This window comes from Amblyraja radiata, chromosome 24 (genome assembly GCF_010909765.2).
Source record: "Amblyraja radiata isolate CabotCenter1 chromosome 24, sAmbRad1.1.pri, whole genome shotgun sequence".
Classification (NCBI taxonomy): Eukaryota; Metazoa; Chordata; class Chondrichthyes; order Rajiformes; family Rajidae; genus Amblyraja; species Amblyraja radiata.
In genome coordinates this window covers 6615555-6630241 of record NC_045979.1, presented here as the reverse complement: position 1 = coordinate 6630241, position 14687 = coordinate 6615555, and the positions used below count along the sequence as shown (strand labels likewise).

The 14687-nt window shown below is 43.8% G+C and overlaps 1 protein-coding gene across 2 annotated transcripts in view; it reads right to left on the bottom strand.

The window, feature by feature from the left end:
- Positions 1-14687, bottom strand: part of trim33 (tripartite motif containing 33) — an 84429-nt gene that overhangs the window by 22935 nt on the left and 46807 nt on the right. For both annotated transcript variants that reach the window (XM_033042327.1, XM_033042328.1), the window contains exons 13-14: positions 3521-3590; positions 2768-2936 (exon numbers count right to left, since the gene is read on the bottom strand). In XM_033042327.1, coding sequence (XP_032898218.1) covers positions 2768-2936; positions 3521-3590 — 239 coding nt within the window. The remainder of the gene's footprint in view (positions 1-2767; positions 2937-3520; positions 3591-14687) is intronic.

The window sequence follows — 14687 nt, the reverse complement described above, 5'->3', positions numbered from 1 at the left end:
TTTCCACTGCACACCAAAAATTGTACAAGGGGAACATTTACAGCAAATACTTAGTTATTTGGACCCGCGCAGTTCAAAAATAAAGCCTCTTCAATTTGTTGCTGGACTATTTTTCAACAAAATCTAATCAAGGCGGCTTGTGACGAAAGGAACAGCAATATTAATGCAGTGTACATTTGCTCATTCATAAATGCAGTGTAAGAGAGAACAGTAAATTGGAATAGTATCTCAGAATATATCTCTGATGCCTGCAAAGATTCCCGTCAGTCTTCAGATAGAGCCAAAAGTAGAATTTCCACCAATAATCTCGGCAGTAGGTTTTGGATCCCATAATTTAGTTCTTTGCCCTGAATAACAATCATTTATATTCGTGTCCAGCAGGATTTTGCACCACAGGCAGTCCCTCAGGATTGATGATGACTTGCTTCCATTCCTATTTTGTGAGTTCTGAAATGGCTAACGAGATCAATGCAAGAACCACAGAATCTTCCATAGATGGGGTAGAGAGCTGGCAGACCAAGTGAGCACGTGGTTAGTTTGTGCAGTGCTGTCTTCCTTTTGTCATTCATTGGAGGCTTCTGTGCACACTCAACCATATCCTCTTTCTGCTGTCATGTCCCAGAGGTTCCCAAACAGAGTAGGGTTGACGCAGGTTTTCAAGGAAGCAATGAGAACATGCATGAATACGTGTCTCTGTCCACCTGGTTATCTTCTGACACACTGGGCTGGGAGTGTGGTGTTGGGAACATGAATAATAGGATTAGAGCTCCAGATGTTAACCTGGGAAAAGACACTGCATTTTGATTTCTTTTCTTCCCAATAATTTTGAAGTATTTGGCAGAAAGTATTTTCCAAAGCCTTAAGTCAGAGATAAAATTATACAGCATGGCAATAGGTCCCTTGGTCAAACCTAACCATTCCAACCAAGCTGGCCCATTTGCCTGCATTTTTGCCCACATCCCTCTAAATCCTTCCTCCACATATCTGTCTTGAGATGCCTGTTGTGGTGGTCCAGGTATCAGAAGCACAGGGAAGGGCAGGAATCACTGCTACCTGGCAAATATCGCAGGCCTTGACCTTCTAATACCTTTTCCTCAATTAACCGACGGTTATGCTGGTGCATTGAAAGTGTTGGCAAATTTTATCATGATGTGCTGTTGCCAAGAGATGCCTCGCAAGAAACGGAAAGTCATCCTCTTCTTCCATAATCTTGAATCATTATCATTTGAAGGAAATGTGGTGCACAGGTGGGTACAGATCTTGGTCTTGATGTGAACTGCAATGCCCAACATCTTATATACTTCAAAAAACAAGTCAATAACATCTTGGAGCTCGGCCGAGAAGTGAGTATCAGCACACGTTCCCTCTGCCTTCTGCAAATCGATGACTGAGGCTTGGGTGACTACTTCTGGAATAGTTGCCACAGGTTGATCAGTTTCTCATTAATTCTGTAGATTCGTGCCACTTCCCCAAGGAGGTTTGCTGGAGGAGGGGTGCAACTTGGTCATACAATTGGGAAGTCAAGTAAGAGTAGGACATATACAATAAATGATAATGCCCCCGGGAACGTCGATGAACAGAGACCTCGGTGTACCAGTCCATGATTTCCTAAAAGAGGCAATACAAGTTGATAGTATAGTATATCTTTATTGTCATTTTCCTGAGTACTCACATACCCAGAGGAAACAAAAAAACTTTGCTCAACCAGTGTCCATTCAGTGTGCAGTAAAAAATAAATAGAAATAAAGATACATATATCATGAACAAATTAAACACTCTACTCTCTACTAAACATCAACAGGCGTTCCGAGCGGCACGACAGTGGCTCTGCTGCAGTGTGTCCAGGTTGGTGGTTGGTGCGCGATACTTCGGCAGGGGGCAAAGGATGGTGGCCTTCGTAGGTTGGGGGATTATGTTGCAATCCTATAAAACTCTGGAGACACATGGATCTGCAGATACTGGTTTACACACCAAGAAAATGCTGAAGAAGGGTTCTGACAGAACGTTAGGCTGAACTTAGGAGTATCGTGTACAGTATTGGTCGCCACACTATAGGAAGGATACAATTGCACTCGCGAAAGGAGATTCACCACAATATTGTCTGAATTGAAGAACTTCAGTCACAGATAAATTGAATGGGCAGGGCTTGTGTTTCCTGGAGGAAAGAAGGTCGAGGCGTGATCTGATAGAAGTCTAAGATTATAAAAGGCATAGCTTAGGTAAACAGTATGGATATCCAAAACACGAGGGCATTGGTTTAAGGTGAGAGGTAGGAATTTTTAGGGGATCTGAGGGATAAGGTTTTTTTTTAAATACCGAATGTTTGTTTTCTGAAATCCACTGCTCAAATTGGTAATTAATCAGATACAATTACAATAAGAGACTTTCAGACAATTAAAAACTACCATGACAATCTTCTGTATTTTTCCTGAAGTTTTGTCACACACTACTGCAATGAAATAAGTACCACCAGCTATCTGAAAATATTTTTTAAAATTGGCACTCAGGAAAGTCAACAGCAAACAGGAACAGTTTCGTAAAATAACTTTGCTGTGTAATTATATTAGATAAGTTTGTAATACATCAATAGGCTTTCTGCAAATTAATGGTTAATCAATATAATTTACATTTTAATGCAACACATTAATATTAACAAAACATGCGCTCACAAAATGACTCTGCCGCCTTAACCTAAATTGTCAAGCATATTCTTGTCACTATAAAAAGATGCGTGATCTTGATTTTAACACAAGTATTTGAGGTTTACCATGCAAGCACTTCGCCGGCCATCTTCCAAATGCTCATGCTTTACAGAAGCTCTGGAAAAACTACACACATCATCCTCTGTGCCTGGTTCTTGTTTCACTTTGACGTAGTCTGTCCGGAAAACAGAGATTCCCTTCTCTGTTAAGTGAGCTCTACCAGAAGAGCTGCAGCTGCAACAAAGCACGAGTAATTAGAAATTAATATTAACCATGTTACAGTAATATAACTATGGCATTACACATTTAAAAATAAAGTACGTTGGGTGATATTACACCTTCAATTGTGCTCTTCTTTGCAGAAAGACCTAAACCAGAACATCAATTTGCTCTTTTTATAAACAACTTAAACAAGTCAAATTTCAAAGTCTGCTTCTGGCATACCCTGTAAACAAGGCAGAGGGAAATAAATTTGTCACGATAATTAACTATGGCACAACGAAAGATGCAGGAAGAATCGCTAAAGTTTATAGTTTGATTAAATTGACGTCAAACTCCACCTGCACAATCCATAACAAATCCTGGTATCTGAGTTTTTCTCTGCCTGGATATGATCCAAAATTAAAATAGGCAGTATTATCCTGTTTCAAGTGACTCCTTCTCATGACATGGGGAACATTTCCAACATTAACTCAGTTTCTCAGGAAATGCACTTGTTGTAAAGGCTATTTTCAAGAGGCTTTGCAACAAGATTGAAAAAGCGAAGGTAATTTCAGCCTAAAGAAGCACTGACATGTTGAAACCTTCAAACAACTTACCTGCCTCTGCTACCAGTACTGGAGGTACTCGACGGTCTCACTGGAGTATGGGAGCTATGGTATGCTGCAACTGAAAAAAATTGAACATTGTTTCAAATATTAACAGAAGCCATGAATTAGCTGCAAGCATAACCAATGGAGAATCAGAAAGTCATGCGCTTCACAGAAAACGGACGGCTTTCAGATTGTGTTGCCATTTTGATTCTGATATGAATGGCAAAGCTGCACTGAAAGATGTCCTTATGGCTGTGGTATGGTATATCAATGTAAGCCAAGTATAAGAGTCAATGCTGCCCAATTCTTTCCACCTTAGCTTTGGCATTGTGCCAAGATAAGTATCATTAAAGGTTAACTCATCAGTGTCATCAATTGGTAATTCTCAAATAATGTCCTTAATTTGTCATTAAACATTTATATTTCAGTATAACTCAACATTTAATTTAATAACAGTTTTAGTTCATTTCACTCTCCAAATTAGATTTTGCCCCAAAGAACAAGCCATAATAGGTTTTGAGATTCAAATTATGCAGCACATATCCTATGCTTTTAGCTTTACCTTCTGAGAAACAAGATTAAAACAAGATTGTTCCAATAATATATTTTGAATAAAGTTGAAAAATAACACCATCATGCCACCTAGGGTAATAAGAAATCTAGTCGTAGATGTAGTGGTGTTGGTAAGTTTGCAATTGACACAAAATTTGGGAGACAGTGAGGAAGGCTGTCATAGGCTAAAGTAGGATAAAGATCACCTATAGGTCTGGTTGGAGAAATGGCAAATGAAGTTTAATCCGAACAAGTTCGGGGTTTTAAACTTTGGGAGGTTGAATGCAAGGAGAAAGTACACGTGGCAAGACCCTTAATAGCATCGATGTACAGAGGGATCTTGAGGCCCAAGTCCAAAACTCCCCGAATGCAGCAACACAAGTAGATGGAGTAGTAAAGAGAGCATGTGGTATGCTTGCCTTCATTGGTTGGGATTTGAGTATAGGAGTCAGGCACTGCCATGCAGCTTGATAGGACTTGTTAGGCTGCATTTGGAGTATTGTGTTCAGTTCTGGTCATCTCAATGCATGCAGTACGTGGAGGCTTTGGAAAAGGTGTTGATTACCAGAGGATGTAAGAGATTTACAATTTAAGTGATTTACCAGAATGCTGACTGGATTAGAGGGTATGAGGAACAAGGAGAGTTTAGATGACCTTGGATTATTTTCCCTGGAACGTCAGTTTAGTTTAGAGATACAGCGTGGAATCAGGCCCTTCGGTCTACCGATTCCGCACCGACCCCTGAACATTAACACTATTGTGCACACTAGGGACAATTTACAATTATACCAAGCCAATTAACCTACAAACCTGTACATCTTTGGAGGAGATAGAATTTGAGTCTTTGGAGTCAGATAGAAGAATATAACATTTCAAGAGGCATTGATGGACAATCCAAACTTGACATCATGTCAGCAGAAACATTGTAGCCGGCAGGGCCTATTCCTGTGCTGTTTGATGTTAAACTACAAAAGGGATTATGAAAAGAATAAGTCAGCAGCTTTCAATTTATGTGGCTTCCTTTCTTGTTGCCATAGCCGTTTGTGGCATAATATACTTATTTTTTGGTGGCCAAAAAATTAAAGCCAGCAAAGGTAACGCATTTCAATAAGCATTTTTATTTTACCAAGGAGGTGGTACAGGTCCATATTAGGAATTCAAAAAACTAAACAACATTGTGTACTGAAATACAATGTGAATTCCTTCCACTCAGAAGAGCAGGCTTATTCGATTCTGAATTTGTAAATTGGAAACAAAGAAACATAAAAAATAGGTGCAGGAGTAGGCCATTCGGCCCTACGACCACACACTGCCATTCAATATGATCATCGCTGATCATCCAAAATCAGTACCACGTTCCTGCTTTCTCCCAATATCCCTTGATTCTGTTAGCCCTAAGACCTATATATAACTCACTCTTGAAAACATCCAGTCAATTGGCCTCCATTGCCTTCTGTGGCAGAGAGCTCCACAGATTCACAACTCTGGGTGAAAAAGTTTTTCCTGTCTCAGTCCTCAATGGCCTACTCTTTATTCTTAAACTGTGACCCCTGGTTCTGGACTCCCCCAACATCGGGAACATGTTTCCTGCACCTAGCCTGTCCAATCCCTTAAAAATGTTATACGATTCTATAAGATCCCCTCTCATGCTTCTAAATTCCCGTGAATACAGTGCCCTCCATAATGTTTGGGACAAATACCCATGATTTATTTATTTGCCACTGTACTCCACAATTTGAGATTTGTAACAGAAAAAAATCACATGCGGTTAAAATGCACATTGTCAGATTATATGAAAGGCAATTTTTATATATTTTGGTTTCACCATGTAGAAAATACAGCTGTGTTTAAACTGTCCAAGATCTAGAGCATACCATCTCATCTGTGAAACATGGTGGTGGGGGTGCTATGGCCTGGGCATGTATGCAGGGCTCGAAATTAACGGTTGCCCGGGTGCCAATGACCACTCAAAGTGCCGCCGGGCAACCTAAACGGCGAGTCATTTTGCCCGGCTTGGCAACTTGGTTTATACCGAAGATAGACACAAAAAACTAGAGTAACTCCGCGGGTCCGGCAGCATCTCTGGAGAAAAGGAACGTGACGTTTTGTGTCGGCGACGGTTGTGGGAAAGATGCTAAGTGTGGCGTGACGGAGGGTCGGAGCGAATGTCGGGCCCCGCACAGCAGCAGCAGCGGCGACGGATCCATCACCTACTACCGCGCCCCGCCCGGCCTGTAGCAGCAGCTGCTGCCACTCCGCCAACAGCGCTTTCAAAACTGACCCTTGGAGGAGGGAGGTGTCGATCAGAGGTGGAAGTATGGTAGGAGTGGGGAGGGGGGGGAATGATTGGAGGGAGACGTGCCAAAACACTCTCGGCAGACCTGCACCGCAGCCAGGACCGATCCTGGTCTCTGGCGCTGCAATCGCTGCCGAACCGCCACTGGACCATCCCCGTCCCCGCCCGAGAGCCCCTCCACCTTTCGGGGGTGGCCAGAGGCGTCGGGAGTCAGACGGGCGCGGTGCCCCCAGGCCCACAGCCAGTGCAAAACCCAGCTCACTCTGCCTGTCCCGCCAGGTTAACCAACAGCCATGTCTGGATTGAGACAGGGCTGTAGGCGAGACAGGCAGTTCAGATGCATTTAGCGCTGGATTGAGCTGAAATGACCGTTCACAGAAGCCTCCGAAGCCTCGCGTGTGTGTGAGTGTGCGCATGCGCGCGCGGCCGCCAAGATATTGTGTCTGCGGTCCCCTCTATATTTTGGTTGCGATTTCTGTGCCTGACAGGTGTTGTCCGAGGAGCGCTGGCCTTCCTTCCCACCTCCTCTGCCCCTTCCTCTCTCTCTCCCTCTCATACGCCCCCCTCCACTCCCCTTATCCTGAGACCCCTCCTCTTCACCCCGCACTGATCCCCCTTCCTGTCTCTATTCAGTCCTCACTGACATCCCCTGTGCTCCCCACTCCCCCCCCCCTCCCCCAATCTATTCATCCTGCACTGATCTCCCTATCCACCTCGCATTGATTCTCCTGCCACTCCCCATCAATCCTACACTGGTCCCCCAATTCATTCTGTACTGTCACCCCTTCATCCTGCACTGCTCCTCCCATCCATGCTGCACAGATCCCCCCCCATTCAACCCCACTGACAACCCCGCTCTCCCCTCATAATTTTACCTACTCCAACCAACACTCACTAATTCCCCTGCCTCAATCCATCCAATCCACACCGATTGCCTTCTCAAGCCCCCCCCCCCCCCCCCCCCCCCCAACCATCTATCCATCCTGCACTGATTCACACACACCACCCCCCAACCCTATTGTGCTGGAAATGTCTTCAGAGCTAACATTGACTATGTTTCATAACGGAATGCAATCAAATATGTTTTAATTCCCAATGTTATTATTTGTTATGGATTAATTAAATTTTGAACACATGAAACATTAAAACCGCAGTGTTCGATTGTCACTGACACGTTATTGCAGAATTAATTTTAATGGCAAATCAATTATGTTAATATGGAGTATCAGTACTGTAGTTATTTAATGAGCAACATTCACAACTATACGTTGGATTTATCCAGGTTTTACTTCTACAGTCAGTCATATACATCACAAATCTGGTCAGGAGATATTTCAGTTGAAATTTTAACGTTAATTCTTAAGTGGGAATGATGGAAAAAGCGTTTATCAACAATGTTTTTTTAAATGGTGCTTACAAACTGGGTATCTTCATTGCCACATACATCTAATCTGAATGTCTGATAATGTGGCGTCTTGACACCTTTAAATATATTACCAAACGTTTACTGCATTTATGTCCTTTGGCCATCTCTTGTTAGTTAATGTAATGTTTAACCTGTCGGGTATAGTCAGTTTTGTCAGCTATTATCATAAAATGCCTTTAGAAAATTCCTTGCAACCTGTATATTTTGTTGTGGATAAATTATGTGGGAAGCGAGAGTGTTTCTGTACCAATAGCAAAAACGACCCATGCTATGGCCATGTCATGATAATTTTCGGTCCTTCACAGAAAACATGCTTGCATCAATCTGTATTGTACATGGTTAAGCATATATGTTATCAAGGTCCAGGATTTATTGACACAGGTTGATCATAGGCTGAATAATCCAACCACATTTTTGTTTGGAAGTGGAAAGAAATAATAAAAATTGCATTAATTGCAATGTGTAAAAAGAGTTGAGATACCGTATTATAATTTTGCTGCATGTCATTGTGGTATATATCATGTCTTGATTGGTGAATATGTTAGTTTGTGACTTTATTTGAAGCAGAAGTAATATGTGAATGCTTCATTGAGCATAATTCCGACTGCAAGCCATCTTAAATGACCACCTAAAATGTCATTTGGCAACCTAAAAAGCTGCCAAGGTTGCCCGGCTGGCAACAGGGAAAAAAAGTTAAGCGAGAGCCCTGGTATGGCTGCTGAAGGTACTGGCTCACTTATCTTCATTGATGATACAACTTCTGAAGGTATTCATAATGAATTCTGAAGTGTATAGACATATCCTATCTGCTCAAGTTCAAACAAATGCCTCAAAACTCATTGGCTGGCGGTTCATTTTACAGCAAGATAATGATCCCAAACATACTGCTAAAGCAACAAAGGAGTTTTTAAAGCTAAAACATTGTTAATTCTTGAGTGGCCAAGTCAATCACCTAATCTGAACCCAATTGAGCATGCCTTTTATATGCTGAAGAGAAAACTGAAGGGGATTAGCCCCCAAAACAAGCATAAGCTAAAGATGGCTAAAGAGCATCTGCTTGAAGATACTATAGAGCATCACCAGAGAAGACACCCAGCAACTGATGATGTCCATGAATTGCAGTATTCAAGCAGTCATTGCATGCAAAGGATATGCAACAAAATACTAAACATGACATTTAATTTTTTCCATTGCTGTGTCCCAAACATTATGGTGGCTTGAAATGGGGAGGACTACGTATAAACACTGCTCTCATTTCTACATGGTGAAGCCAAAATGTATAAAAATGGCTTTAATAAAATCTCACAATGTGCACTTTAACCACGTGATTTTTTCTATTACAAATCTCAAATTGTGGAGTAGAGGCAAGTAAGTAAACAATGGGTCTTTGTCCCAAACACAATGGAGGGCACTGTATATGCCCAGTCGATCCATTCTTTCATCATATGTCAGTCCCGCCATCCCTGGAATTAACCTGGTTAACCTACGCTGCACTCCCTCAATAGCAGGAATGTTCCTCCTCAAATTAGGAGACCAAAACTGCACACAATACTCTAGGTGTGGTCTCACCGGGGCCCTGCACAACTGCAGTAGGACCTACTTGCTCCTATACTCAAATCCTCTCACTATGAAGGCCATCATGCCATTTGCTTTCTTCACTGCCTGCTGTACCTGCAGTGACTGATTTACAAGGACACCCAGGTCGCGTTGGACCTCCCCTTTTCCTAATCTGATACCATTCAGATAATAATCTGTCTTCTTGTTCTTGCCACCAAAGTGGATAACCTCACATCTCCATGCATCTGCCCACTCACCCAACCTATCCAAGTCACCCTGCAGCCTCATATCATCCTCTTCGCAGCTCACACTACCACCCAGCTTAGTGTCATCTGCAAACTTGGAGATGTTACATTTAATTCCTTCGGCTAAATCGTTTATATTGTAAATAACTGGGATCCCAGCACTGATCCTTGCGGCACACTACTAGTCACTGCCTGCCATTCTGAAAAAGACCCGCTAATTCTTACTCTTTGTTTCCTGTCTGCCAACCAGTTCTCTTTCCATGCCAATGAACTACCACCCCCCCCCCCCCAATACCACATGCTCTAATTTTGTACAATAATCTCTTGTGTGGGACTTTGTCAAATGCTTTTTGAAAGTCCAGATACACCACATGCACTGGTTCTCCCTTATCCATTCTACTTGTTACATCCTCAAAAAATTCCAGAAGATTAGTCAAGCATGATTTCCTTCATAAATAAATGCTGAATTTGACCTATCCTTTTTATTGCTTTCCAAATGCATTGCTATGACATCTTTAGCAATCGACTCAAGCATCTTCCCCACTACCGATATAAGGGTAACTGGCCTATAATTCCCCATTTTCTCTCTCTCTCTCTATCCTTTCTTAAAAAGTGGGGTTACATTGGCTACCCTCCAGTCCACAGGAACTGATCCAGTGTCAAGAGAACATTGGAAAATGATCACCAATGCATTCACAATTTTAAGGGCAACCTCCTAGAGTACTCTGGGATGCAGACCACCAGGCCCTGGGGATTTATCTGCCTTCAGTCCCAACAGTTACCTAACACTATTTCCTGACTAATGTGGATTCCCTTCAGTTCCTCCCTCACACTAGATCCTTGGTCCCCTAGTAATTCTGGGAGATTGGTTCTGTCTTCACTAAGGAAGACACAAACAAAGTACTTGTTTAACTGTTCTACATTTCTTTGTTTCACTATTTGTACATATCTAAAGAAACTTTTAGTCAGTTTTCTCAGTCTGAAGAAGGGTCTCGACCCGAAATGTCGCCTACTCACTCCATAGATGCTGCTTCACCAGCTGAGTTTCTTCAGCATTTTTGTCTACCTAAGCTTTCTTTCATGCTCTTTTTTCCCCTTCTTAATTAACCCCTTCGGCCTCTGTTGAATTCTAAATTTCTCCCAGTCCTCTGGTTTGCTGCTTCCTCTGGCCAATTTATATGCCTTTAACACTATCCTTAATTTTCCTCGTTAGCCATGGTTGAGCCACCTTCCCCGTTTTATTTTTATGCCAGACAGGGATGAACAATTGTTATAATTCATCCATGCGATCTTAAAATCTTTGCCATTACATATCCGCCGTCAACCCTTTAAGTATCACTAGACCAAGGGGGACCCGTTGGGTCCCGTTCCCTCAACACGTGGTTGCAGGGGGAGGGGGCAGCCTACGGCGTCACACACACCAACCAACCCTCCCCCCACACACACACACACCAACCACTCCCATTGATATTATATTAATATTATTCAATCACTACTTTTACCCCATCCCCCACCCTATCCACTCACGCATAGCCCCCAACTCGCAGGTACGGCTAGAGAGGGACACGGAGGCACAGAGAGGGAGACACGGAGGCACAGAGAGGGAGACACGGAGGCACAGAGCGGGAGACACGGAGGCACAGAGCGGGAGACACGGAGGCACAGAGAGGGAGACACGGAGGCACAGAGAGGGAGACACGGAGGCACAGAGAGGGAGACACGGAGGCACAGAGAGGGAGACACGGAGGCACAGAGAGGGAGACACGGAGGCACAGAGAGGGAGACACGGAGGCACAGAGAGGGAGACACGGAGGCACAGAGAGGGGGACACGGAGGCACAGAGAGGGGGACACGGAGGCAGAGCGGGAGACACGGAGGCACAGAGCGGGAGACACGGAGGCACAGAGCGGGAGACACGGAGGCACAGAGAGGGAGACACGGAGGCACAGAGCGGGAGACACGGAGGCACAGAGCGGGAGACACGGAGGCACAGAGCGGGAGACACGGAGGCACAGAGAGGGAGACACGGAGGCACAGAGAGGGAGACACGGAGGCACAGAGAGGGAGACACGGAGGCACAGAGAGGGAGACACGGAGGCACAGAGAGGGAGACACGGAGGCACAGAGAGGGAGACACGGAGGCACAGAGAGGGAGACACGGAGGCACAGAGAGGGAGACACGGAGGCACAGAGAGGGACACGGAGGCACAGAGAGGGACACGGAGAGAGGAGGAGGGTAGTGGGGAGCGGGGCGGGTGTCAACCAAATGACTGCGTGTTCAGCGGCTTCAATCCAGAGCCGGGGGGAGGGGTCGTCACAGGGGAGGGTTGGTTTGCTCGAGGGCAGAGACAGAGAGGGCTGCGGGCGGACGTGGAATCGAAGGAGGCCGCGGCCGGGCGGTCATGGACTCAAGGACCCTGAGTGCGGGGCGGACGGCCGGCCAAGCGGGGCCAACTGCGAGCGTGAGGGGCGACAAGAGGACTGCAGGTCGAGGGGGGGGGGGGGTAGGTTGACGTCACTCGCAGCGCGTGGAAATCAGTGCGGAGCAGGCTGCGTGTGGAAAACAGTGCGCCTAGGCCGCGAGAGCAGACCCATTGTGACGTCATCAGCTCGTTTATTTTTTAAGTTAAGTAAATCTCAACCGGAATATGTAAAAATGTTCCCGTTAGCGCATCGTTTCTTCGAGTAGATGAGATCACACACAAACAAATAAATACACACACACACACACACCCACATCCAAGATCAGAGTTTTATAGTAATAAGGATTTGCCCTTCTATCCTAGCCAATTCCCGTCTCATACCATCAAAGTTACCTTTCTTCAAGTTCCGGACCCATGTCTCTGAATTAACTGTGTCACGCTCCATCTTATAAATAAATACTTATAAATCAAGCAGTCCTCAAGTATAACATATGCAAGCAGTTCGACTAAAAATAATTGCTATGGGAGGATCTGAATGGAATGTCTGGGATTCATTATAACCTCTTGCGTGGCTATCTTTTATCAGCTCCTGTAACAAGATGCCATTGAGTGGACTAATTACAGTGAAACTAACTGCTGTAACATGAGAAAAGCAAATAAATGATAAACAGGATCTTTGTGGAAGTGCTCATGAAGAAGGCTTCTGAAATTTTAAGTAATGCAAAAATACATCACTATAATATGGCAGATGATATATTCTATGAAGATTTTATTGCACTGAGCAATGTTTTCCCTAAAAAGGTACTTAACAAGCTGAAGAAATTATTATCACATTATCTATTGGTCCACTTCCTAGAATCAAGTCAATTACAGGCAAATAAAGTGTGATTCTGATTCTAATAACCCCTTGTCTGGCTATTTTTTTTATCAGCTACTTAACAGGATGCCACATGGTGGACTAATTACCGTGAAACTAATTGTAGGAAGGAAACACAACTTGTGGACCAACTCTTCCATTTGCCTACCAAGATGCCTACCCAAAATAGTAACATTTGTCTATATTTGACCAATATCACTTTAATCCTTTCCATGTATCTGACCAAAAGGCTTTTAAATGCTGTAATTGCACCCACCCCCAATAGTTCCTATGGCAACTCTTTCCACATATCCACAAGCCTACAATTTAAGGTTTATACTAATGCTCCCTCCCCTTCTATTATCCCATGTCCCTGAAAATGTCCATCTTTCATATAATTAGTGGCTTGCAAAAGTTTTCATACCCCTTGAACTTTTCCACATTTTGTCACGTTACAACCACAAAAGTAAATGTATTTTATTGGGATTTTATGTGATAGACCAACACAAAGTGGTGCATAATTGTGAAGTGGAAGGAAAATGATACATGGTTTTCAAATTCTTTTACAAATAAAAAATTGAAAAGTGTGGCGTGCAAAAGTATTCAGCCCCCCCGAGTCAATACTTTGTAGAATCACCTTTCGCTGCAATTACAGCTGCAAGTCTTTTGGGGGTATGTCTCTACCAGCTTTGCACATCTAGAGACTGAAATTTTTGCCCATTCTTCTTTGCAAAATAGCTCAAGCTCAGTCAGATTGGATGGAGAGCATCTGTGAACAGCAATTTTCAAGTCTTGCCAGAGATTCTCAATTGGATTTAGGTCTGGACTTTGACTGGGCCATTCTAACACATGAATATGCTTTGATCTAAACCATTCCATTGTAGCTCTGGCTGTATGTTTAGGGTCGTTGTCCTGCTGGAAGGTGAACCTCCGCCCCAGTCTCAAGTCTTTTGCAGACTATAACAGGTTTTCTTCCAAGATTGCCCTGTATTTGGTTCCATCCATCTTCCCATCAACTCTGACCAGCTTCCCTGTCCCTGCTGAAGAAAAGCATCCCCACAGCATGATGCTGCCACCACCATGTTTCACAGTGGGGATGGTGTGTTCAGGGTGATGTGCAGTGTTAGTTTTCCGCCACACATAGCGTTTTGCATTTAGGCTAAAAACTTCAATTTTGGTCTCATCTGACCAGAGCACCTTCCTCCACATGTTTGCTGTGTCCCCCACATGGCTTGTGGCAAACTGCAAACGGGACTTCTTATGGCTTTTTTTCCCAACAATGGCTTTCTTCTTGCCACTCTTCCATAAAGGCCCGATTTGTGCAGTGCATGACTAATAGTTGTCCTGTGGACAGATTCTCCCACCTGAGCTGTGGATCTCTGTAGCTCCTCCAGAGTTACCATGGGCCTCTTAGCTGCTTCTCTGATCAATGCTCTCCTTGCCCGGCCTGTCAGTTTAGGTGGACGGCCATGTCTTGGTAGGTTTGCAGTTGTGCCATACTCTTTCCATTTTCAGATGATGGATTGAACAGTGCTCCGTGAGATGTTCAAAGCTTGGGATATTTTTTTATAACCTAACCCTGCTTTAAACTTCTCCACAACTTTATCCCTGACCTGTCTGGTGTGTTCCTTGGGCTTCGTGATGCTGTTTGTTCACTAATGTTCTCTAACAAACCTCTGAGGCCTTCACAGAACAGACGTATTTATACTGAGATTAGATTACACACAAGTGGACTCTATTTACTAATTAGGTGACTTCTGAAGGCAATTGGTTGCACTGGATTTTATTTAGGGGTATCAGAGTAAAGGGGGCTGAATA